The sequence below is a fragment of the Phyllostomus discolor genome, chromosome 6 (genome assembly GCF_004126475.2).
Source record: "Phyllostomus discolor isolate MPI-MPIP mPhyDis1 chromosome 6, mPhyDis1.pri.v3, whole genome shotgun sequence".
In the NCBI taxonomy this organism is placed as follows: domain Eukaryota; kingdom Metazoa; phylum Chordata; class Mammalia; order Chiroptera; family Phyllostomidae; genus Phyllostomus; species Phyllostomus discolor.
This window is the reverse complement of record NC_040908.2, coordinates 69,812,078-69,839,386: the sequence shown is the minus strand read 5'-3', so window position 1 is coordinate 69,839,386 and position 27,309 is coordinate 69,812,078. Positions and strand designations below refer to the sequence as shown.

General features: G+C 41.0%; 1 protein-coding gene across 4 annotated transcripts in view; it reads right to left on the bottom strand.

Annotated features, from left to right (window-relative positions):
• Window positions 1-259: 259 nt before the first annotated feature.
• Window positions 260-27,309, bottom strand: part of NPHP1 (nephrocystin 1) — a 74,259-nt gene continuing 47,209 nt past the window's right edge. For all 4 annotated transcript variants that reach the window (XM_036028331.1, XM_036028332.1, XM_036028330.1 and 1 more), the window contains 8 exons: window positions 26,834-26,944; window positions 24,360-24,442; window positions 21,908-21,984; window positions 21,016-21,115; window positions 6,935-7,047; window positions 4,884-4,957; window positions 2,260-2,304; window positions 260-665 (listed from right to left, as the gene is read on the bottom strand). In XM_036028331.1, coding sequence (XP_035884224.1) covers window positions 363-665; window positions 2,260-2,304; window positions 4,884-4,957; window positions 6,935-7,047; window positions 21,016-21,115; window positions 21,908-21,984; window positions 24,360-24,442; window positions 26,834-26,944 — 906 coding nt within the window. In that variant the 3' untranslated portion in view covers window positions 260-362. The remainder of the gene's footprint in view (window positions 666-2,259; window positions 2,305-4,883; window positions 4,958-6,934; window positions 7,048-21,015; window positions 21,116-21,907; window positions 21,985-24,359; window positions 24,443-26,833; window positions 26,945-27,309) is intronic.

Here is a 27,309-nt window from a genome sequence, read left to right as displayed (position 1 = left end):
TATGCTGATTTCCCCTTCATTTCACAACATAAATTCTATTAGCAATAATCATACATTTACATATTCTGGACACTCGACTCTTACATGATATATGATTTGTAAATATCTTCTCCCATTCTGTGCATTGTATTTTCATTTTTTTTATAATCATAAATTCAGTTTTTAATAAAATATTGCTTTTATATAAATTTATAGGTATAGTCAAATTTATTTGGTTTTTAAAAACTTCTCTTTACATTTAGATACAAGTGTTTCTTATAAAACTTATTTTATTGTATAGACATTCATGCAAAATGTGGCCTGCACAAAGAAGAGGAAGCCTGAGTTCAATGTGGCAGGCACCTCTGGTTCTGCACCTGCATTCAGGGCAGCTGACAGTCATGGCCACCACCATCAAGCTGCTTTCTTCTCACTTCATCCAGGAAGTCATAGGTCTGCTCTGAAATGTCAAAAGGTTCATGGACTCCCTCTGGTGACAGCAGAGCTTGGAGGGAGCCCTGGTTTTCTTGGTTTTGCTTCAGGAAATCAGTGATGACTTTCCACCTCGCAGCCTCGGTCTCCTCTTCTGCCCACCTGAATGGGGGCAGGAGTGTTGAGTGGAGAAGGGGGACTGCGCAGTCATGGTAGACCAGGAGAAATACAGCCTTTAGGAATTCTCTGTCTCTCTGGGAAAACACAACAAGTCACTGTGAATGGATCTGCATCATTATTTGGTAAGTGTTAAATCGATGAACTGTTAACTAAAAGCCATTAGGGGTGGGGTGGAGGTAACACAGTGCCTGGCAGGTCATGGGCTCCGCACCAGGGACTCAGTCAGGAAGCAGCCCCTCTCAGTGGAAACGAGACCCCAAGTCACGGTGGAGCAGAGAGCAGCAGTTCTCCCTCGGTCTACAGGGGACTCCTCCAGGCCCGGGCTCTCCTGAGCCCCACTGAGGGTGTCTCACCACTTCCATCAAAGAGAGTGGGGTGCTGAAGTCTAATCCTGATGACAGGGGTATGCGTCCAAGTAAATGCAACAATGTGAAGTCAGCTGTAACTGCACAATTTGATTACAGCACATCAGAGAATTCTCACGTTTTTATAAGGGAAAGGCAGCAAGTGTTCTGCATGCAATTCAGAGAAAGCAGGCCCCAGAAGTTAAGATTTGCTGTCAGACTCTTCCCAAATAACAAGAGTCTGCAGTGTAGACACTGTTGTTCAGCCTCTGGTACTGAAAGGCTGAGAGGGAATCACAGAGCATGCAGCCCGAAGGTGGAGGCATCCAAACACAGCGGAGTCTGCACACAGATGCTGCCCCTCCCAGCACACCTGTGTGTACAGGGCCATTTCCACAGGCTCAGGCCCCTCAACTTATTCACAGCTGTTCCAGGATAGCCTTAACTCTGCCAATTCCAGCAAAGGTCAATGTAGAAGTGCTGGTCAGAGGGAAGCTCAAATAATACAATATATATATACTTCCCCCAACCCCATTTTCAGGATTTTTAGTTTGCAGACAAGTAACACTTTAGAAGTCCAAAAACCATGGGCCATGGGTCCAATGTGGCTCACTGCCTCTTCCGTGTCAAGTTTTATTGACACAGTCATGCTCAGACATTAACATACTGCCTATCGCTGCTTCTGGGTTACCATGGCAATATTGAGTCACTGTGACAGAGACTACAGGGCTTGCAAAGCCAAAAATAGTTACTACGTGGCCCTTCACATAATGTTTGTTGAATCCTAGACTGGAGCAGACAAGCTGCTGCTTACTGGTAGTGCAGGTGCTGTTGGTTTTCAATAACCATGCTTCTGTGGAATGTGAACATTAGCCATGCATTCTTCTGATGTATGACACAGATGAGGCCAATTTTCTTTTTTTAATTTAATCTTTATTGTATTTTTTTTCTCATTCTCATTTAGTCCCTTTATACCCTCCTCTCCTCAGAGGCCAACTTTCTTTTTCTTCTCCTTGCCTGATAAAGACTTTAAGAGCTAGAAGAAAAAAAACATTTTAATAAGAGAAATTTGATATTCAACCAGGAGACTTTGGTTTAGAAATTTCCCCTCAGCTAAATGAAATTCAGTGATCTGAAAGGTCACCTGACTGAGTGCCTTTTCGTCACCCAGACCATTCCTGGAATGTGTCTTTGCAAGTATAATGACCCAGTTTAATGGACTAAGGATTATGACTATAGCTACTTTCACTAAAATTTTTTTAAGAAAGCATTATTTAGCACACACCAACACTGCAAATGATGTTCACATGGAGAAGTACATTACCTTCTCTGATCTTTTTAATGTACTTTCTTTCTCAGCCCATGAACTCTAAAAAAGAAATAGAAATGTTATATTAACCAGAGGATTCACAAGTCTTTGCCACATGCCTGCAACTTTACTCTAACTGATCCTATGGATGGGGCTTAAAATGTTGTGGGGAACTGACACACATCAGAACTGAATCTGTGGGCACCTAATGCTAACAACCAGAAACCAGACTCCCAGACAGGGAGAGAGGCCTCAGAAACCCATGCTTCTTACAAGTTAAAACTAATTTAAGGGCAGAGTCAATGAAACAATAACACACATTCAAACTGCACAAATACAGTAGCTGAACAACCAAACACTAACAAGCTTTTAAAGTGAGAGTAAAGATGAGTTAATAGTAGGAAGCTCACACATGGCACAGTGTGAACTTTGTGAGAAATCTGGCTTAACACAAATAGCACTCAGCATCTTTAGACTTATCACCCGCTGGTGACATTTGCCCATTGTTCTTTAGTTAAGAGTCAAGGCCCCAGCTCACTTTTCACTGAGTTACCAGCAAGCAGCCGGTGTGTCACCTGCTATAACTCAGCAGGAACAGGGAAAGCACGGGGGAGGGCAGGATAGCTCCTCTCTCCTCTGGAGCAAACAGGAGACCACCTCCCTGCTCCCTTCCAGTTCAGTGGGGCCGTGTGATTGGTTCTGGTCAATAAAATGCCAGCAGAGCTGCTCATGCCACCGTGGGGCACAGGCAGAGGGCAGCCCATGGACAAGTCCCCATTCTCTCTTCCTGAGGGGCAGCTGGGAACACAGGGAGCCACTCGTGCAGATGATGCTATTGGCCTGCACCCATGGGTGACTGTGTAGCGGGACCTTCCACAGATCCAGGCTGGAAGGCACCATGAGTGGGAGCAGAACCTGAGCTAGTGACCAAGCACAGCCTGGTTTCTCCCAAGTCATACAGGGTGCCACCAAGAGAAGACACAAGACCAACTGTGGGAACAAACTACTCTTTTGTTTTATCATTTATTATACAACTAATTTGCAGTGGAAAAATTAAGAACATACAGAGGTAGTCACTGTTGCCTTTCTAGAGTCTATTCTCCCGACCTGTTCATGGGCAGCTATATAAATATAGATGTATAAACTTAAATTGACTTATACAACAAATGGACTTTATTGTTTTCCACATAATAGTATATGTGAACAGCTTCACACTACTTGAAAAGCCGGTGGCATTTCTGGACTCACCCAGAGCTGTGTGTCATGGCCAGCCAGGTCACGGCCCTTCTCTGAGCCGTCTGCTCATCAGGAGGTGCAGCATTTGGACTAGACCAGCCCTTCCATTCCTGCTAACACCAACGCCCAGACTCTGATGGTTACACACCTAGAGAAACCTCCCAGTGCCAGCACAGTGCCTCAGCCACAGTGGGCTCTCGTGAAATCTTTATCAAATGAATCAATGTATGTATGTTCTGTATAATGAGTACACACTATGATACTAATGACTTTATAGGGGAAGGAGAAATTCTGCATCATCTAACTACAGTGCCAAATGAATTTGTCTGAAATTATGGGTAATCATATGCCTTGCACATTTGAAGTGATTTTTTTTGAAAACTGCATTGTTACTGTTGACACCCCCACATCAGCCACATCAGCACATGAAATCATATGACCTCCTTCCTTTTCAATAAGAGTCGCCTCCCAACACAGCTCACTTCCTCCTGCAATCATGCTCCTCACCTCTCTGTGCTGTCGGGAGTTTTCCTGACAAAACCTTCACGGGTCACACCCCTAACCACCCTCCCCACCTGGACATGAGACTCACACAGGCCGTGCCCATCTACCAGCAACACTCAACCTGCCCCACAGGGTCACTGCTCTGCTCAAAAACACTCTGTAGTCCTTCCGGCCACAAAGTGCTCATTCGTGCTGAGCCCTCTACCTGCAGTGTCTTCCACTCCCATCTCAGCCTGTGAAAATCCGACGTGGCCCCATCCAGGTATCAGCCAGGACCTCTTGAATGGAACAATTCATGGTCCTCATTTGCTGCCTTCTTCATGTCTCCAAGGATCTGGGTCATACTTCCCCTGAGCCCCCTACCATGGTATTTGAGCATCTGCCTGGTAGGCATAGAGGTTTTCATAGTAGTTGTTGACCTTGATAAAGCAAGTTGAACTTTTTATAAAACTGACATTTTGAGGATCAAAAAATGACTGAAAATTGGAGATTTCATCTGGTTCAACCAGCTGCTATTTATGCAGCAGATAGTATATACCAAATTAAACAAAAATGATAGGCATGCCCTGACTCTCCCCTGAGAGCTCAGCTCATTTATCTAACAAACCATTTTGGATTGTTGCTCTTGGGCCACAACTGGTGGCTGTCGTAAGTCAAGGAACAGACAAGAGATAAGAGATTGCCACGGTGTATGCAACATGTACTCCACCTGCTTACTGGGTCCTGGGCAGCCTGGGGAAGTAACACTCACAGGAAGAAAGGAAGGATGAGCCCACATGAGCTAGAAAATGGACAAGATCAGGAGATGTCATCCAAATAGGGGGAAAACCCTAGAGCAGGTGTCAGAACACGCCAGTGCAGTGTGCCCAACTGCTTCCCGAGCACACCAGGCCACCCACCCAGAGTGCATCCGTCACGTCAGGCTGCTCCAGGAGCTTGGGGAAGGTAGCCAGTATGGGATTACTGATTAAATCTGAAATACAAAGACCAAAAAGGATTTTATACCGATTTATCCAATGTTTTACTGCAATAGAAAAGTATTCATTCTGATTAGATTCGGTGTTGCAATATTTGTGGACAACACATTTCTAACACTTTAACCTCTAGGAACTCAAAGCTGTCCCTTCTACCTCCACACTCCCCTACACCCATACCCCGGAGAGTTCTGGAATGAGTCTTGTACCAAGTAGACAGAGCTTTCAGGGTAGAAGTAAAGTGGCTCTGAGCAGAATAAGACTAGAAAGTTGTGTTCTTCAGTGTTTTCCCAGCCTCACTTTCCTCCTATGACGGCGGTGTGGTAGGAGGAGTCAGGAAGTACCAGCAGAAAGGAGGCTGCCGGTGCCTGAGTCCAGTCCTCCAGCACTTGGGGAAGAACCCTGGTGTCTGGGGGTCACCCGATGGTGGAGAGTGCAACTGGAAGGCATCGGGAGTTGGGGATTTGGCCACATGCCTAAATACTGTGTAGGAGAATAGTGATATTCCACAATAAGTAATAGCATCTGAAAGACCTGTGTGGGGAACTCCATGAGGAAGAACGCTTTGGAGATGATCCTGTGTCTTTAGCAGAAAAAAAAATCCATTCTCCAGATTTTTTTAGGTTTATTCTGATGGTCAGATTCAAATGAAGTCAATAATCTGAGTAACCTTCTCCTTACCTACAGGACAACAAATAAGCTTTATCCTCTTTAAGAAGTCATGCCATCCATGAATTGTTTCAAGAGTCACTGAATTAAATTTAAAGGCCAGTGATGATTAAAAGACTTGCCTTAACTGTTCTCTCATAGAGTGGTAATTGCTCCTTGAGAAACGTCTGTGCTCCTCTGACTGAGAGTTCCATTTCCATTCACCCATCTAGGTGCCAGGTCGCTGGCAGAGGACCCCTGTCTAACCATGAACTCTACTCGTCCAGATCCTAAGGCACCACAGGGCTCTCCCTCTCACTCCCTCTCTCTAGCCCCACTGGCCTCCTTTCAATTCCAGTCCCTCCCACATACCCATGTTTTCTTGCCTTGAGTCTTCACACATACTATGGCCTCTCTGTCTAGAAAGCATCGTCCCCCCACCACCTTCTTTATAACTCGAACTCCTCTCTCAGGGCTTATCTTAACATTACTTGCCCAGAGAAGGCTTCCTTCATCCTACACATTAATTCAGCCTTCCTACTGTGTGCTCTCATTGTGCATTTTCCTTCAGAACACTTATTCTAAAATGTGAAAAGGATTTACTCGCGTAATTTTGTGTTTAAGGTACGTCGCTGGACTAGGGTGGGAATGGCCGTACCTGTCTCACAAGGCCTGGCATGCAGGAGGCGCTCCACACACACCTGCTTACAGATCTGCTGAATTCAAAGACTGCCCAGTAAAGTTAAACTTTCTTTGAGGCAATCCTTGTAACACGTGCACTCCTTGTTGCAAGTTCAATCATGTGTGGCAACTTATTAATTTTAAACTTATTTTTTAACATTTTACTGAGAAAAAAATTTCAAGTTTAAATAAAATTGCAAAAATCAAAATAGTCACAGAACTCCTGAATACCTCTCACCTAGATTTGCCAATTTTAACTAATCTATTAATATTTAAAGTTTGTGCATCAAGAACCAGTTATTTGGGATAATTTCAGTCTCTGCCCAGAAAGATGAAGTGAATACCAAACACGGTAGACACAGATTATTCAGAGAGAGTAAGGAAAAATATGATTATATTTGAGTTTTAGGATCTCAAATCTCCAGAACTGGAAATAAGAAAATATGTATATGGTAAAGAATTAAATATGTACTGAGCTCACACAGGATATACACTAAGTACAATGCTTTGCATCTGTAGTAATTTATTGACTTTGATGCTATTTTAAAATTTTTATTTCAAATGTCATTTCTGGAAGAAGATTTAGGTTATGTTTACTCAAAGCATGATGCCTTATTGTACAAAAGAAAATTGAAAAGACCCCTTACCAGCACTTTGCATGCTCATCCTGTCTTTCAGGAGTACATCTCCAAGAACTTGGCGATAAAATACCAACAAATGAATGTAGCACATACTTCCAATTAATGTTTCCGGCAGTAGACTATTAAAGAAGAAAAAAATGTATTAACTAAACAATCTTGTACACTCCAACCTACAATATTTATTTATTTATTTATTACTTTTTGTTTCATTATTGGAAAAAAATGTGACAATTATAAGGAAAATTCCCACTCCAAGCTGGCCACATTAAACTTTAGATAATCTACTTTTTTATGTGTACACTTTCAAGTCTCCACTCTGTTTTGTCATTCCTATGCTTTCATTTAGCTATCACCCATGTTAAATGTCAAATTTAAAAAGCCATAAATTATTTGTTTTGGAAATAAAGAGACCAGTCTGCTACGAGTTTTAACAAAGCCGTGCGGCCACCCCAGCGGATGAGATGAATGCAGAGGAAACGTGAGTTCAGACTGTTCACAGTGCTGGGTGGAACGTGGGAGGGTGTGGCAGTCCTGGACTGAACTCTGACTTTGCTGCTTCCTAGCTATGGAACTCTGGGTCAATTGATTATTCCCCTTGTGTTTTGGTTTTCTCATCTGTGGAATGCAGATAGTAGTACCTGCATTTCAGAGGGCTAATAAAAGGATTAAAATGAGGTGAATGTGGGGTTTTTAATGCAATGTCTGGTACCCATTAAGGACTCAAAAACAGAAAATAAACTTAAACACTAAAGTTATTATCAGTTTAAAACAGATCATTTTCTCTATGATGTTATATGCAGTCCCCATAGTAACCACAAAGAAAAATCTATAGAATGTACACAATAGGAAATGAAAAGGAAATTAGTATGTCACTACAAAAAATCAATTGAACACAAAGGAAGGCAGTAGGGAGGAAATGAGGAACAAAAGATATCTATGAGACATACATACAATTGCTTTAAATGTAAATGGATTAAACTCCCCAATCAAAAGTCAGAGATTGAAAGAATGGATTACAGGATCCAACTGTGTACTACCTACCAGAGACTCTAGATCTAAGGACACTCATAGGTTGAAAATGAAAGGATGGACAAAGATATTCTGCGCAAACAGTAAACAAGTGAGCAGAGATAGCTAAAAATAGTATCAGACAAAATAGTCCTTAAGTCAAAAAACTGTTACAAAAGACAAAGAAGAATATTATGTAATGAAAAAAGGGTCAATTCACCAAGAAGATATATATAAGGTGTGTATGTGTGTGTGTGTGTACCAAATATTAGAACTCCTAAATATATAAAGCAAGTAAAAGAGAGGAATAGGTCTATAATAATAGTAAGAGACTTCAATAACACACTTTCAATAAAGAACAGAAGAACCAGGCAGAAGATTAATAAGAATATAGTGGACTTGAATAACACTGTAGATCAATTGTAGCTAACTGACACACACAGAACATTCTGCCCAATAACAGCAGAATATGCATTCTTCTCAAATGTACATGGAACATTCTATGGGATAGACCACATGTAAATCTTAATGATTTAAAAACTGAAATCACAGGTCTGGCCAGTGTGGCTCAGTTGGAATGTCATCCTGTAAACTGAAAGGTCATGGGTTTGATTCCTGGTCAGGGCCCATGCCTAGGTTGTGGGTTTGGTCCCCAGCTGGGGTGCGTACAAGAGGTAACCAATCGATGTCTCTCTCTCACATCCATGTTTCTCTCCCTCTGTCTCTCCCTCCCTTCCCCTCTCTCTAAAATCAATAAACATGCCCTCAGATGAATATTAAAAAAATAAAACTGAAATCATACAAAGTATCTTTTCTGATCACAATGGAATGGAACTAAAAATCAAGAGCAGAAGGAAAACTGGAAAATTCACACATGTGGAGATTAAACAACACACTCAAATAATCATGGATCAAAAAAGAAATCACAAGGAAAATTAGAAAGTACAGATCAATTAAAAAGAAAATATAACATACCAAAATTTATGGGGCAAAGGGAAAGCAGTGTTAAGAGTGAAATGTATAGCTACATTAAAAAATAAGATCTCAAATCAACAACCTAACTTTACAATTTAAGGAACTAGTAAAAAGAACAAACTTAAGCCCCAGCAAGTAGAAGAAAGAAAATAATAAAAATTAGAGAACAGATAAATGAAATACAGACTAGAGAAACAATAGAGAAAATCAATGAAGCCCAATATTGGTTCTTTGAAAAGATCACCAAATTTACAAACGTTTTTCTTTTTAAAATTTTATTTATTCTTAGAGAGGGAAAGGGAGGGAGAAGGAGAGGGAGAGAAATATTGATCAGTTGCTTCTTGCATGCAACCCAACTGGAAACCAGGCCCACAACTCAGGCATATGCCTTGACCGGGAATCAAGCTGGCGACCTTTCACTTTGTGGTGCCACACCCAACCAACTGAGCCACACTGGTCAGGGAAAATTCACAAACCTTTAGTTAGATGGGTTAAGAAAAAGAGAGAAATCAAATTATTAAAATCAGAACTGAAAATGAGGATATTACTTCTGATTCTACAGAAATCAAAAGGTGTATAAAAGTACTATAAAAATTGTGAGTAAAAAAAATTGGATAATCTAGATGAAATGGACTAATTCCTAGGAACACAAAACCTCTTAAGACTACTGTATTTTGCCATGTGTAATATGACCTGTTTGCCCAAATTTTTGAGGGAAAAATAAGGATGCACATTATATATGGGTGATACTAATTCCATATCTATATAAATGGTTTTAATTCTTTTATTTATGTTTATGTGTTAAAAGTGTAACTCTAGAAATGGTATCTGTATGCAAAATAATACCCTGGAATACAATAATCAGTTTTGTTGAAATTATGACAAACTTGCAATGAAAGCCGTCTCAGCCAATGATTCAATGAAATGAAATGAAGAGCAGAAGAGCAACATATGTTATCCATGGAGTAATATAGATGATGGCGATTGTCATCCACTTGATAAATGACACTGACTGTATTAGCATAGGGTGAGCAGCACAACATTTCTCTTCATACACTTTAGGCAGGTGAAATTATTGGAAAATCCCTGGGAAAATGTCAAAATGGTTTTTGTACACTGCAAGATTTAAGCTAAAAGTTATTAAATATGTTAAAAAGCATGGCAGCAGGGCTGCCAAGAGGCACTTCAGACCTCCTCTCACAGGGAGCGTCATCAGACTGTGAGGCAACAGGAAGAAAAGCTCCTTCAGATGCCAGGACAGAAGAAGGCAACGAGAGGGAAGCCTCTGAAGTGGCCGGAGGTGGGGCAGAAGGCAAAGACCAGGATTCAGAAGCAGCATCAAACTGGGATTTCTGTTTTGACCAAGAAGATAGAAAAAGAAGGTAAAAGGACTGCACAAGAAAAAAACATTGATGATCTCTCAGGGACACCTAAATGGTGCTTTAATTTTATGAAGAGAGAAGGTTTGAGCATGAGGACATGAACGAAACTTGTCCAAAAACTTCAGTAGCCAATGATAATCAAGTTTTGGAATTTCATTCTTATATTATTATTCTTTGAAAGACTTACAACTTTGAGCTGTCCCAAACTGCCAACATGGATGAGGTCCCACACACATTTGATGTGCAAACCAACAGAACTGTGGACATCCAAGGAGCAAAGACTGTGCTGTCAAAACTAATGGTCATGAGAAAACACATTTCACTGTTTCCTAGCCTGTTATGCAGATGGGACAAAGCTGCCACCTATGATCATCTTTCAAAGAAAAAGTTTTCTGAAAGAAAAGATTCTAAGTGGAGTTATTATCCATACGCTTGAAAAAGGATGGATGAATGCAGAAGGTGTGAAAATCTGGTTTAACCAAGTCTAGTCACAAAGGTCTGGGGGATTACTTAAAAAACCAGTTTTGCTTGTTTTTCCTCAGTTCAAAGCCCATGCATGTTACACAAAATGTGAAAGCAATCGCAGCAAGCTTGGAAACCCAACTTGCTGTGATACCTGGTAGACTAACCAGCCAACTGCAACCTCTTGATATGTCAGTAAACGAGCCCATTAAGGCCCTAATGAAGAAAGAGTGGATGTCATGGATGCAGTCAGCTGGTAAAGATTTAACACCTACAGGCAGGGTCAAGGAAACATCCATTGCCCAGGTTTGTGACTGGATCCTAAGATCATGGAATGGTGACAAGAAGGAAGTGGTTGTAAAGTCGAATAAAAAATGTGACATCAGCAATGCTATGGATGGAACTGAGGTGATGAAATTTACCTGGATGAGGAAAGTGACTTTTCAGAAGACACAAGTAAAGTAGAAATTGAAGAAGATGATACTTCTGATATTGACAGTGACAAGGAGTTCTTGGCCTTCTATGATGTATAAATATCATAAATTTGTTATTGGTACATAAAATTTCTTATACCTTGTATCTCTTGTGTTTTGTAAGTATTTGTAACATAATAAATAATTTGTAATAAAATTTCTTGTACAATAATATGTGCAAAAATAAATGCTAAAATTCCTTTATAATACAAAAACCAAGTTATCTAAATACTAATTAATTAATTAAAAAATTAAAACAAAAAATTGTTTTCCTGAAAGTTTGGGCCAAAAACGTGGGTGTGCATTATACATGGCAAAATATGGTAAATCACAAATTAAGATAAAATCTGAGTAGACCTATTACTGGTAAGGAAATTGAATCAGTAATCAAAAATCTATCAACAAAGAAAAGTTCTGGACCTGACGACTTCACTGCTGAATTCTGCTAAATATTTAAAGAAGAGCCAATCCTTCTCAACCCTTTTCAAAAACTGGAAGAAGAGGGAATAGCTCCTAAATAATTCTATGAGGCCAGTATTACCTGATGCCAAAACCAGACAAAGACCCTACAAGAAAAGAAAATTACAGACCAATATCCCTTATAAACATCAATGCAAAAATCTTTAACAAAACACTAGCAAACAGAGTCCAGCAGCATAATAAAAGGATTATATGCCATGACCAAGTAGGATATATTCCTAGAATGCAAGGATGGCTCGATGTAACAAAATCAATCGATGTAATACACTATATTTAAACAGAATAAAGGGAAAAACTCACATGATCTTATCAATTGATGCCAAAAAGACATTTGAGAAAATTCAACTCATAATATAAATACTCAACAAACTAGGAATAGAAAAAAACCACCTTCACATACTAAAGGTCATATGTGAAAATCCCACAGCTAACATCCTATTTAATGATGAAAGACAGAAAGCTTTTTGTCTAAGATCAGGAACAAGAAAAGGATTCCTGCTTTCACCACTTGCATTCAAAATATCACTGGAAGTCCTAGCTAGAGCAATCAAGCAAGAAAAAGGAATAAAGAGCATCCAAATTGGAAGGAAGAAGTAAAGTCACATCTGTTCATAGACATGATCTCATATGTAGAAAACCCTAAAGATGCCACAAAAACCTGTTAGATGAACAAATTCAGCAAAGTTAAAGAATATAAAATTAACATTAAAAATCAGTCATGTTTCTATACATTCAGTAATCTGAAAAAGAAATTTAAACAATTCCACTTACGACAGCACCAAAAAGAGGAAAATACTTATGAATTAAAAAATAGAAACAAAATTTCAGGACTGAGATTTCAAAACAATAATATAGGAACATGACAATGAGCACTTTAAAACCTGACACACAGACTAAATACTTGGGATGGACCAAGCATAAGAGTCAGCTTAAGAAGATACTCAAAACTGTAATAGCATAATCAATAAAATATATTTAAAAAAAAAAAGAAGATACTCAAGAAAATGTCTGAAATCATTCTAAACATACATTTTCTAAATGTTATTTTTTTGAAAGAAATGGACACTGTCATGAAGCATAAAGAAAGACCATAGAGCTAAATCTCAGAACCCCTGCAAACAATGTCCTCTATCAAAAAGAAATATGTCTTTGGGCTAAGAAAATTCACTCAAAGCTTAAAGACACTTAAACATTTGTAAATTAATCCTACACTTTCATTTCTAGAATGAGAATTTTAGAAGAAAAAATGAACCACAGAGGTAACAGGCTCCCAGCCTGTTGATAGTGAACAGAATGAATGGGACCGGCCCCGTGATGGTGCAGGGGCAATGGATCCTATTGGTGATCAGTTTAATGGAATTTAAATAATTGTCCTTGATCACTTCCTAACCCCTGCATCTCTAGAAACATCCAAAAACACAGGACAGGTTCTCTTGCCATACTTACTACTTTCATATATAGCTTTTGGTGTACAAAGTTGGAAATCACCTCTTTCCAAAGCTGCTAAATTCTAATCTTGGGCATACCTGACCCAGACTTCAAAGGCTGCCTGCAGGGGCCATTTAGGCGGCCCTGATGGCTCCCCAAGCCTTCCCAGGGTTCATGCTGTGATCCCAGGGGCTGTTCCACCTCCCGCCCTCTGGTCCAGGGTCCACATGGGCTGTGTTTTAGCTGCAAACCCAAACCCCTGTCTCCAGCAGAACAGGCACTGATGTGGCCAGGGGAAGGGGTGGAACCTTCCCCCCACTGCATCCTCTCCTCCTCTCACAGACCTATCCTCCGCCCCCCACGACTTGCATTAGAGGCCTTCACTCCTCCCACAGTGCAGGCACCTCTCCACAGCATGAAGCGATGCTGCTTGCTCTGTTTTCTTTCGGGAAATCCTCTGGTTTTCCCAAACCCAAGGTGACTAGAAATCTCTGAGCTCTGAAAGGCTGGCTGAGCTGAAGAAGTAAAAATGGACCAACAAACAGCTGGCGGCAGAAATGCAACTAACATAATACTGGGCTGCAGCAAATCAACACTTTTGTTTCATTTACTTTTAACAGCAATACAATGGAAGTGAGAAAGAAAAGAGGCGAAATGCATAAAAAAGGCAAAGGAAAATAAAGAGACTGACAGCAAACCTACCCGCACGCACCTGCCTGCTTGCACAGGCCAGTGTCCTGGTTCGGAACCCGGGCTCTGGGAGTCTGAGTCTCATTTCAGGGCTTTCCCTCATCAGGGGCCTCTGGACAAACCCTGCCACTTAACTCCCTTCGGAAAACAGCTCCAGAATTAGAGAGGTGAGTCTTGGTGAAACTGGAGGCTCCACTTGCTCCCTCTGTCTCATGCTGACAGGTCGCCATCATCACACCGTCTCCACAAAACAAGCCCCGTGGGCAGGATTCTGCTGCTGCTGCTGTTTGGTAAAGTAGGTGAGCCTACACCGATCCATTGTATTTTCACAGGTCTCCTGACATCCAGGGATCCTCACACATACACCTGCTGGCTGGAGAGAGGGCCGTGGGAGGCCAGCCAGCAAGGATGCCGGGTGAAAATGGGCACTAACGCAGACTCGAACTGGGCTGCCCACCTGTGGCCCAGACACCACTGTTGTATGTCCCCTGGCATATTGACAGAGCCTCTGTCCTTCCTCCTTTAAGCACAGAAGTTTGGCAAAACCCAGGTGAGGTTCATAAGCTAGGGAAGTGGGGACAGAGGTGGGAGTCACCTTTGCAGGAGAGGAGGAGGGCTGATGTTACATTTCCTGTATTTGCCTTCTTCTCCAGTCACTGAAGATCAGGGGAGAGGAGACTGGAGGAGATGATCAGTCCTGCCTTGTCTCCACCTCCAAGGCTTACAGGCTCGGGGCACTGATGTGCGAGAGCACCCATGCTGGTGCCCAGCCTTTCGCCTGGAACCCACAGCACAGTCTGAGCCCTGAAGCCACCCCAGGGCCTCTGGCTTCATTGTGCCCAGGACCTGGTTTCTGGGAGAGCCAGCCTAAGCCTGGGCCACACCAGCAGGTGCCCAACCCACACTTGACACTGTCCAGAGGGTATGTCTCCAGACCAGGCAAAGTGGCAATTTTAAGGCCGAGCTCAAGTCCCTGTGTGGGTTCTAGGAGGAGAGAAGAGCACACACCGAGACAAGGCGGGGCTGGGCTGGCAGGGGCCACAGGAAGCAGAGCACAGCTCCTGAGACAGACACTTGTATACTAGCAGGAAGATCTCTACCTCGAAATTCTTTTGTTTTTTTGTCTTAATGATATAAAAGTTGAGTTCCGGCCAAGATGGACATAAAGGTAGAAACCCTTCACTTCCTTGAAGAACCAAAAGAAGGATAAAAACCAATTTTAAAACAATAAACAACCAGAAGTGCCAGAAAATCAAACTGCATGGAACTCCCGCAACCAAAGAGTTAAAGAAATATTGACAGAGACCAGTAGGAGAGGCACAGATGGGAGAGGGGCAGCTGAGCAGAGAGGACATGTGGCAAGGTGGGTCTGGCTGAACAGGAAACTAATGACTCAAAGCTACCTGTAAACTACTGTGGGGGGTTTCACAGCAGGAGAAACTCCCAGTCTCACGGGAGAGTTCATTGGAAAGTGGGGCTAGAGTGGAGCAAGCAATCAGCAATGTTACCTCTCTAACCCCTCCCCCACAGAAAGCACCACAACGCAGCAAAGAGGCTTCCTGGCAAACAACTAAGGCTCCGCCCATTACAAAATAACAGGTGCACCAAGACAGACAAATATGACCCAAATGAAAGAACAGATCAAAAATCCAGTAAAAGAGCTAAGCAATGAGGAGATAGACAACCTATCTAATGCAGAGTTCAAAACACTGGTAACCAGGATGCTCACAGAACTGATTGAGCTCAGCTGCAAAATGAAGGAAGAAATGAAGGCTACCTAAAGTGAAATAAAGAAAAATATACAGGGAACCAACAGTGAAGAGAAGAAACCAGGACTCAAATCAATGATCTGGAGCAGAAGGAAGAAATAACATTCAACCAGAACAGAATGAAGAAACAAGAATTGAAAAAAATTAGCAGAGACTTAGGAACCTCCGGGACAGTTTTAAGCACTGTAACATCCAAATCATAGGGGTGCCAGAAGGAGAACAGGAGCAAGAAGTTGAAAACTTATTTGAACAAATAGTGAAGGAAAATGTCCCCAATCTGGCAAAGGAAATAGACTTTCAGGAAGTCCAGGAAGTTCAGAGTCCCAAAGAAGTTGGACCCAAGGAGGAACACACTACAGCACATTATAATTACATTAGCCAAGATTAAAGATAAGGAGACAATTTTTTTAAATTCTATTTTAATTGTTGTTCAAGTACAGTTTTCTGTCTTTTACTCCTATCCCAGCCCACCCCGCCAGCCCTCCCCACCTCCCTCCCATTTCCACCACCTCCTCTAGTTTTTGTCCATGTGTCCTTTATATTTGTTCCTGTAAACCCTTCCAATTCTCCCCTGAAATTCCCTCTCCTCTCCCCTCTGGTCACTGTCAGCCTGTTCTCTATTTCAGTGTCTTTGGTTATATTTTGCTTGTTTGTATATTTTATTGTTTAGGTTCCTGTTAAAGGTGAGATCATATGGTATTTGTCTTTCACCACCTGGCTTCTTTCACTTAGCATAATGCTCTCCAGTTCCATCCATGCTGTCGAAAAGGGTAGGAGCTTAAAGATAAGGAGAGAATATTAAAAGCAGCAAGAGAAAAGGAGACAGTTACCTACAAAAGAGTTCCCATAAGGCTATCAGCTGATTTCTCAAAAGAAACCTTATAGGCAGGAAGGGCTGAAAAAAAGTATTTGAAGTCATTAAAGGCAAGGATCTACATCCAAGATTATTCTATCCAGCAAAGCTTTCATTTAGAATGGAAGGGCAGATAAAGTGCTTCCCAGATAGGGTCAAGTTAAAAGAGTTCATCATCACCAAGCCCTTATTATATGAAATGTTAAAGGGACTTATCTAAGAAATAGAAGATCAAAAACTTTGAACAGTAAGATGACAACAAACTCATAACTATCAACAACTGAATCTAAAATACAAAAACAAACAAGAACTAAGCAAAAACTAGAACAGGAACAGAACCAAAGAAATGGAGATCACATGGAGGGTTTTCAGCAGTGAGGGGGGAAGGGAATAACAGGGTGGGAAGGTATAGGGAGTAAGAAGCATAATTGGTAGGCATAAAATAGACAGGGGGAGGTTAAGAATAGTGAAGGAGACAGAGAAGCCAAAGAACTTATATGTATGTCCCATGGACATGAAATAAAGGGGAGGGGAAGCTGGAGGACAGGGTGGGTACAAGGTGGAGGGGGGAAAAAGGGAGAAAAAAAATGGGACAACTTAACAGCATAATCAATAAAATATATTTCGAAATAATAAATAAATAAAAACCAAAACCACAACTAAAATATAGAACACCCATCACTCAGAACTGTCAGAAATCAAGTTCAGTGGAAGTCTGACAACTATGGAATTAAAGGAACCACATCCATCCAGACTGAGCCAGCAGACTGGTGCCATATCTGAGACTCAATCAACCTGACTAACACTATTTGACCCGCCTTGGAGATACCCAGAGACTCTATCCCATCCAACTTAATGGCCCACCCAAGCTGCTTTTTCATAGAAATGGCTGGTCTTGGCTCTAGCTTCACATCTTCCTAAATTCTCTCAAACAAGGGGCAGCTGGCCTCAGTGAGCCCCAGGCCGGGCACTAGCAGCAGCCAGCCTAGATTCATAATTTGGCTTTGCCTGGAAATCTCCAAGCCCAGCAAGAGTACCAGCCATCTTAGATTGCTTTACTTCTCAGGCAGGGTGCCCCGGGCAAAACAGAGATGGGGGGCTGATCTTGGCCTGCACCACCAGGAAACCCCAGAGCCAGTGCATCAGTGGACACCTACAGAGCATGTTGGAGCACCACCTCCCTGCCCCTGCACAGCTGACCCTCTATGGAGGAGGGAGGTTGGTGGTAAGTGGTCACAGCCAATCCTTGCAGCTGACTGGCCTGGGTAAATCCCTCCCATTGATCTGCCAACAGCAGCCAAGGCTCAACTATAAGAAAAGAGTGTACTCAGCCCACACGAAGGGCACACCTCGAGTACCCAGCTTGGGTGATAGGGGAGGCTGTGCCACTGGACCCTACAGGACACCTACTACATTAGGCTACACTACCAAGACATGGAGTCAAAGTGGCTCTCCCTAATACACAGAAACAGACACAGGGGGGCTGCTAAAACAAGAAGACAAAGAAACATGACCCAAATGAAGAACAGATCAAAACTCCAGAAAAAGAGCTAAACAAAGTGGAGATAAGCAAGCTATCAGATGCAGAGTTCAAAACACTGGTTATAAGGATGCTCAAGGAACGTAGTGAGGACGTCAGTAGCATAAAAAAGACCCGGTCAGAAACAAAGTATATACTAACTGAACTAAAGAACAATTTACAGAGAAACAACAGTAGAACAGATGAAGACAGGAATCAAATCAATGATTTGGAACATAAGGAAGCAAAACACAAACAATCAGAATGACAAGAAGAAAAGAGAGTCCCCAAAAATGAGGATGGTGCAAGTAGAGTGTGGGATGACTTTAAGCAATCCATCATGCACCTCATAGGGGTGCCAAAGGAGAAGAGAAAGAACAAGAAATTGGTAATCTATTTGAAAAAAAATAATGAAAGAGTATATCCTTAATTTGATGCAGGAAATAGACATGCAAGTCCAGGAAGCACAAAGAGTACCAAACAAGATGGATGCAAAGAGGCCCACACCAAGATACATCATAATTAAAATGCCCAAGCTTGAAGATAAAGGGAGAATCTTAAGAGCACAAAAGGAAAATAAGTTAGTTACCTACAGGGGAGTTCCCATTAGACTGTCAGCTGATTTCTCAAAAGAAACTTTGCAGGCTAGAAGGGGCTGGAAAGAAGTATTCAAAGTCACGAAGAGCAGGGGGCCCACAGCCAAGATTGCTCTACCCAGCAAAGCTATCATTTAGAATTAAAAGGCAGACAAAGAGTTTCCCAGACAAGAAATAACTTAAAGGAGTTCATCATCACCAGACCATTATTACAAGAAATGTTAAAGGGATTTAAGAAAAATAAGATCAAAATTATGAACAATGAAATAGCAATAAATACATATCTATCAACAATTGGATCTAACAAAAAAAAACTAAGAAAACAAGAACAGAGATAGAATCATGGCTATGGAAAGCATTTTGATGGTTTCCAGACGGAGGGGATGTGGAGAATGGCTGAAGAGGTAAGGGGATTAAGAAGTACAAATCAGTAGTTACAGAATAGCCATGGGGATGGAAAGTAAAGTATAGGAAATGGAGTAGGCAAAGAACTTATACACATGACTCTCAGACTTGAGCAATGGTGGGGGATTACCTGAGGGAGTGGGGCTTGGGAGTGGAGGGTGGGGCAAAAGGGGAAAAAAATCAGGACAACTGTAATAGCATAATCAATAAAATATAATTTAGATTAAAAAAAGAAAAGAATAAAAGTCTCAATAGGTGTATTGCATCAAATGCATAGTACCTTGAAGGTGACTGAAGTTTAAACATGTAAGGATAAATACCCAGTTTTGTATACATAAATTCCAGGGCTTTTTACTGGTGAGAGTATAAAATGGTGTTGTTATTTTGGAAAACAGTTTGGCAGCTACTCATAAAATAAACAAACACTAGATGCCCTAGCAACCCCACTCCCAGGTGTCTGTACCCATGAGAAATGAAAACATACATCCACATATAAAGAATTCATATGTAAATATTTAGAGCAGTTTTATCCATAATTTCCCAAAATTAAAAACAACACAGATGTCCACCAACTAGCGAATGGATAAACACACTACAGGACATCTAGCCAATGAAGACAGGCGTGCCTTAATTTTACTGTGTTTTGTATAAATTGAAGGTTTGTGACCACCTTACATTAAGTGAATCTATTGGCCATTTTCCCAACAGGCTCATATAATGGTTAGCATTTTGAAATTAAGGTATGCACATTGTTTTTTAGACATATGTTATTGAACACTTAATAGACTACAATATAGTGTGAACATAACTTTTGTATACACTGGGAAACCAAAAAAAATCATGTGACTTGTTTTATTGCAGTACATACTTTATTGAGATGGTCTGAACCTAGGCTGTACTGTTTAAACAAAAAAGAACTACTAACACATGCACTGGCATGGATGAATCTGAAAGCATGACACTGAGTGAAGGCCAGGCTTAGAAAGCTACATACTGTATGATCCAATTTATAAGATATTCCAGAAAAGGCAAAAGTGTTGGGAAAGAAAACAAAGGAATGATGGGCTGGGGCGCTGACAACAAACAAAGACAGAGAGGCAGAGACAACTGCTTAGAGTAATGGCCACATTCTCTGTGTTGCCTGTGGTGATAGTTACACAACTGTATACATTTGTTAAAACTCAAAGGGGAACTGTAAACTAAAAGGAATAAATTAAATTACACCTCAGCAAGCAGAGTGGCTTGCTTAAATTAAAAAGTTCTCGCCCTGACCAGCGTGGCTCAGTTGGACATTGTACCACAAAGCAAAAGGTTGCCGGTTCGATTCCTGGTCAGGGTACATGCCTGGGTTGCATGTTCAGTCCCTGGGGGGGGGGGGGGGGGGGCGCACATATGAGAGGCAACCAATTGATTTTTTCCCTCATGTCCATATTTCTCTCCTTGTCTTTTTCCCTCCCTTTCCCTGTCGGAAGGAAGGAAGGAAGGAAGGAAGGAAGGAAGGAAGGAAGGAAGGAAGGAAGGAAGGAAGGAAGGAAAAGATTCTTTTAAAATGTTCTCTGAAGATAAGCTCACGGATTGGTAAAACCACTTAGAAGTTTTCTACACTATTTCCAACCAAATCTATCCTTTGTGCTAACTAGTAAGTAGAAGAGAAAGCTAATCTGCCCTGACTAGTGTGGCTCAGTAGCTTGGGTGTTGTACCTCAAACCAAAAGGTCACATGTTTGATTCCTAGTCAGGGCACTTGCCTGGGTTGTGGGCCAGGTCCCCAGTTGGGGGCGTGTGAGAGGCAACTAATCAATGTTTCCCTCCCTCTCATTTGCCCTCCCTTCCCCTCCCTCTAAAAATAAATGACTAGAATCTTAAAAAAAAAAAGAGTAAGGTAATCTGAACTTTATCACTATTCCATTTCCCTTTCCCTACTGATCTTTGGGAAACAAGTTAATGAGGAAATACAACCAACAACAGATCGCCACACAGGAGGAGAAGCTGAAAGCAGAGATGGTCGCACACACTGTGTCCCCCAGACAGGTAGCAGCCGTACCAACCTCAGTAGGTCTCTCGATCTTCTGTTCAAAGACCTCAGTTTTACTAGAAGCTGCGGCTGCCTCCTCATTGTCATCATCTGATAGAAAACACTCCCAGGTGCTTAAAAAAGGTAATAAATGTAAAAAGTTTTCAGTGCTAGGGACAATGTGCATAACAAAATAAAGTATTTTAATTTTAATTAAGAAAAACAAAGTATTACAACACAATAAAGTATTTTAGCACCAGTACCTGCCCCTGAAAGTTACATCGTTGTTGCTGGATTACAGAGAAAAAGGGGAAGTTTAAAAAGCATGTCTGACTTTAGGTCAAACCACCTGCATCCCAGGCCCCCAACTCCTTCCTGTCCCAAGGAGGGGAGACTGGCACGGCTGGGACAGCAGCAGTGTCCTGAGTTGTGAAACAAGGCGGGGAGGTCTGGACAGTGAACAGGGAGTTTCAACACTGTCGGGCTCTGAGCTGCATGAGGCAAAGACCACATCAGTCGGACTCTCCACTCCCATGGCCTGGGACCGTGCCTGGTCAGTGAACACATTAACTGGAGGTGCTCGGTATTTCTGGAGGGCAGCTTGGAATATGCAACACAACTTCAAATGTCTGCACCATTTGACTAGCAATAGACAATCTCTGAGTTAGCCTGCTTATTAATGTAGCTCAGTGTTCAATGAGAAGGAGCAGATGAGGGCCCTCATACTTTCTCATTACCTAGGGTAGAGTCTCATGTGTGCTACCAAGAAAATAGGCACACAGATAAAATAACTAAGATTTTAATACTGATTGATATTTTTAAGCAAATTTACTATTTGCATATTAGAACACACCTATCTTCTCTGATGCCTCTTGTGTTTGCTTGATCTCAAAGGAAAAGAAGGAAGTGACCAGTAAGAGCTATACCTCTTCTGGATACTGACGGGTCCACTTCTACACCTTTTTCAGCAGGGGTGCCACCATTCAGGAAAAGCTCGTAAGTCCTAAAAAGAGTGGTAGGCTGTGATGGACACTTTGAAACACTGGAGTCGCAAGTCAATTATTTTTTAGCACAGACACACCCATAGATATTTTATTTCTTTCATTGATCACTGAGAATGAAAGTTAATCCTTCCATGGGGCATCATCTCAGTAAATAAAGTCTCTTTCTTTCTTAACTATTAACAGTAGAAATACATCTTACCACATTAACAGGAGAAAGATTATTGATGTCATTATTTTGCCTCCAATAACTTACTTAAAATGATTTTTTACATATTTTAAATCATCATTTGAATTAAAGCCATTATGATTTTATATTATTTTTAAAATATAAAAGTTACATGTAGCCCTGGCTGGTGTGGCTCAGTGGACTGAATGCCAGCCTGCAAGCCAAAAGATTGCCAATTTGATTCCCAGGCAGGGCACATGCCTGGGTTTCTGGCCCTGTCCCCAGTTGGGGGCCTGTGAGAGGCAACCAATCAATGTATCTCTTGCACATTGATGTTTCTCTCCCTCTTCTTCTGTCTCCCTTCCCCTCTCTCTAAAAGTGAATAAATAAAATATTTTATTTATTTATTTATTTTTAGAGCGAGGTTGCCCTATTTTTTTTAGAATGTGTGGTTGCCTCTCGTGTGCCCTCTACTGGGGATGTGGCCCACAACCCAGGCATGTTCCCTGCCTGGGAACCGAATCAGTGACCCTTTGGTTCACAGGTCAACACTCAATCCACTGAGCCACACCAGCCAGGGTTGAATAAATAAAATCTTTTTTTAAAACATTACACGTAGATTGTTGTAAAAAGTTTGAATGGTGTAGAAATAACAAGTAAAAAATGAAAGCTACCTCCCTCCCATCCCCCCTAGTTTGGTAGCCCCTGACCCTATCTTTTCTTATGCAAATGCAAACAGATACATACAGCAGTTAATCTCAAACTGAACACTCTGTCTTTTCAAGTTGCAAACTACTGAAGTGTAGAAAACAGAAGGTAAAAGGCCTCTTTAACCCCACTGCTCCAGCTCCCCACTCCTTGTTCCTGGGGGCAGCCTCTGGGACCCATTCACACAAACCCACCACATATGCGCAGTTTTCATGAACTGAAGTGGAGTCACAGTGTACATACTATTCTGCTACTCACTTTTTTCATATAATAATATATACTGGAAATGTTTCCGTATCAACCCACAGGCCTCTACCTCATTTAAGAAAATAGCTGTGACTTCACTTTAGAAAAGATTGAGTAGACATACCTTCCCTCCAACTAAGTACAACTAAAACTCTGAACATTATTAAAACTCCAAACCTCCAAATCACAATTAGGTTGGGCTTCTACACCTTCTTGGGGGGTAGGAATATGGGTGATAAAGTGCCCCACCCCCCTCTGCTGGATGACACTGGACAACCGGTGGAGTCGGGAGTTCCACCCCTGTCCTGTGGTAAGGGTGTCCTGTCCACCCTGTGGCTTCAGTGGAGGTGGAGGAGGAAGCGTTACCTGAATTAAACCTTCGGGGCTAGAAACTATGACAACCCCCATTCTAATATTGGAGGAAACTGCAGCTTGGAGACTTAATTACAAAGACGCAGGGGAACTAGAGCCCTGAACTTTATGCAAATCTGGGTCTTCATCCTCATCCTCCTCCTCCTGACTGCGCAACTGCATCTCTGTGTGAATTTCCTGTTTATATCCTGGACTTGGATTTCTGTGTGTATGCCCACTTTAAAATTTTAAACTGTCTTCTCAATTTTTTGAGGGCTCTTTTTATATTAGGGATAGTAATCTCCTGTTATGTATACACAGGGTATGGCAAAAGTAGGTTTACAGTTGTTCATACAGAAAATAATACAGTAATAAATAATACAAGAATAAATTCTGTTTCACACACACTGTAAACTAATTTGCCCCACCCTCCACTGTAAATATTCGCTACCAGTTTGCCTTTGGTCCTAAATTTGAAGCCTGCCTGCCCAGGCTGCCATGCCAGCCCCCACTGTGCCACCTGCGGAAGGGAGGCAGAGCCACACAGGGCCGGGGACCCCGACCTCGCTTTCGCTTCCCCTTCTTGGAGGGAACTGGGTTCTGTGTCGGCACTGTGAAAATTGCTAATTCCAGAGGAAGTTACTGAAGAACATTCTCAGCAGACAGTGGATACAAACATCCTTTATAATCCCTTTGCTATGTGTCACTTCTCCTTCCTAGCATGAGACTGTACGTGCTGTTTACACACGCTACCTAAAGGAACATTAAAATCAACATTAAATCCCTCTCCCCACAAGTTAGTGAAATGTTAATAGATACATTCTACAAACCTGAGCTATCTAGATTCTAAAAAATGAATTTCTGCAAAATTACTCATTTGGAAGGAATATACAGCCAACTTACTTTGCTGGAATAGGAATTCCACTGGCATCAAAAAGTTTAAGAAACACCCAGCCACAACTTAATTCTCCTCTTTCACCAGTTGACTAGGAAATAAAAAAAGCAGATGAAACAATGTCTGAAGCAGTACAATTTATAAGCACATACCAGGTCCTTTTAAAGGAAAAACTTAGTATTCACTTTAGACTAAAAGCTCTTCACAAGAAAATGAAGTGAAGCACAGCAGAGTCCCTGTACCTGCAGACCACCTGGTGATGTGCAAATCTTGTCAAGTTAAATTATTCTTGAAAATCCCTAGACCTGATTGACAATGTGGCAGCTGTTGCTCAAAGTCTCTTGAGTGATGTGTTGATAGAATGCACCCAGATCACATCAACACCACATGAGGCCACGAAGCCTTGTTTCCCTGACAGATAAACGAGCAAGTCGAATCATTTAGGGGTCTTTCTGCTCAGAACTTTGCCCACCTGTCAACAGTCAGAGGCCACTGGGGCTCACACAGGGGACATATTCTCTCCTGTCCTACCCACACAACAGATAGAGGAATCTGCCTTAGAGAAATGCAAGGATGGTGTAACACCATCAGTGTAAGAACAGTGGGATCTCTGGGTTACCACAAGGGCCAGTGTCCATGGAACACTTTTCAAGCTGTTAGACTACAGAAGCAGATAATTAATATTACAGACCCACACTCACTGGTTCAATAGTTTATATGATGTTAAGTTAATCCAAGTTTCTGGAGTTCCCTTTAAAAATCACCACTCTCCCAGACCCCTTAATTTGAACCCACATTCACAAGGATAAATAACCCATTACGACAGAAACTGCTGTGGTGGAATGCCACCAAAAATTTTCTACCACTTCCTGCAAAGTCCCATCCTTTCCATATTTTCATTTTTTTCAAAGCACTGGCATTCATTCAAGCTATAAATATAAACAAATACACTTTTATTTATTTATTTTTATTTTTCCCCACTCAATATTTCCCCCCTTTTTTCACTACTATGAGAACATTCATTTTTTTTCATGGATGGAAGGGCAATATACTGGCTAAAAATTACTTCCTTTCCAGATATTTTTTCAGCTAGAGGTGGCCATATGTCCCAGCAAGCTATTGAGATACAGATGAAAATTTCTGAGTGGGGCCTCAGGAAAATCTTTTTAATGGGAATACATTGGTTTGTTTTACTTTTTTCACTTTCTAACTGTTAGTCATGTTTAGGATCATAAGTAATAGCTGCTGAATTGTGGCATACTTCATCTAGGTATAATTTATCTATTATCTGGCAGATAACCTCTAGAACTTGAGTTATGGCTTTGTTGCCACTGTTGGTTTCAGTAAATATTGAGGCTGTTTTGCTTCTTTGAAAGGGTTCTTTCTTTTGGTCACAAATCATTAGACAGTAATAAGCTTTTCTGGTGCTACTCAGTGATGACACTTTTTTTTCCCTTTTACATCCTCACACACCATACCTGGCAACCACCAATCTGTTATCTGTATCTATGAGATTATTTTTTGTTATTTTTAGATTCCACATATGAGTGAAATCATATGGTATTTGCGTTTCTCTGTGTTATTTCACTTAGCATAATGTCCTTGAAGACAATCTATGTTTTTGCAAATATCAAGATATAATTCTTCTTTATGGCTGAATAACATCCCATTGTATATACAGGGTCTGACACAAATAACACCTATTTTTTATTTCAAAATCTTTTATTACAAAATCATAAGCATGAAATTCTGTAATATAACAATATCCCACTCAAACACACCATATGACATTTTAGGTAAAATGTTCAAGTTAAAACTATAAATTATTACACTCATATTACTACCCTACCAACCACACTCAGGCAGGCGTTACTTCTGCCGGACCCTGTATGTACCACATCTTCTTTATCCAGCCAACTATTGATGAACACTTAAGTTGTTTCCATATCTTGACCATTGTAAATAATGCTGCAATAAACATAGGGATAGATTCATCTTTTCGAATTAGTGTTTTGGATTTCTTCGGATTAAATACCCAGAAGTTAAACTGCTGGGTCATATGGTAATTCGACTTTTAATTTTTTGAGGACCTTCCATATTGTTTTCCACAGAGGCTGCACCAATTTACAATCCCACCAACGACAACTACAAGAGGGTTCCCTTTTCTCCACATCCTCGCCAACACTTCTTACTTCTTGTCTTTTTTATAACAGCCACTTGAACAGTGTGAGGTGATAGTTTGTGGTTCTGATTTGCATTTCCCCAGTTATTAGTGATGATGAACATCTTCTACACTTTAATATTAAATGCTACTACATAAGTGGCACATTTAGAAAATTTAAATCACTACCATTCCCATTCCTCAAGAACTAAAATTCTATTACACACAAAAATATCAATTATTTTACTTGTAAATACAGGCTTAAAAAACTTTTTTAACTGATATAATACATTAGAAAGCTTTTTCTTTCAACTAACATACATTGCGAATATAAGAAATTCCAAGTTCAAATAATATTCCAAGATCTGGAGATGAAGAATTGGACCTGATAAAACAATCACCATCAAGCAAGCATGGCAAGGTGCCAGTAACCTGAAACAATAAGAAAACCAATGTTACCAATAAAAATTAAAACTGGGAGGGAGGTTTTGGCCCCATTCACCTGTACGTGGCTTATGCTTTTGCACCACCATAAAGGTCTTTTAAAGGAAACAAAAAGCAGATGGACTAGACTTATCTACACCAATGATTTGAAATTTAAAACTTTAACTTTGTTTTAAAGGGAAATACTTTTAACTTAACCTTCTCCTTAGAGAGGTTAAGTAAAACAAGTACTATGCCTAGGTCCCCAGAGGTGTGACAAAAATCATCTGCATATATAAGACCTTTATACTAACCACAGTTCTTTGTAAACAGAACTAACATTAAAGACTTCACACACACACTTTGGTCACCTT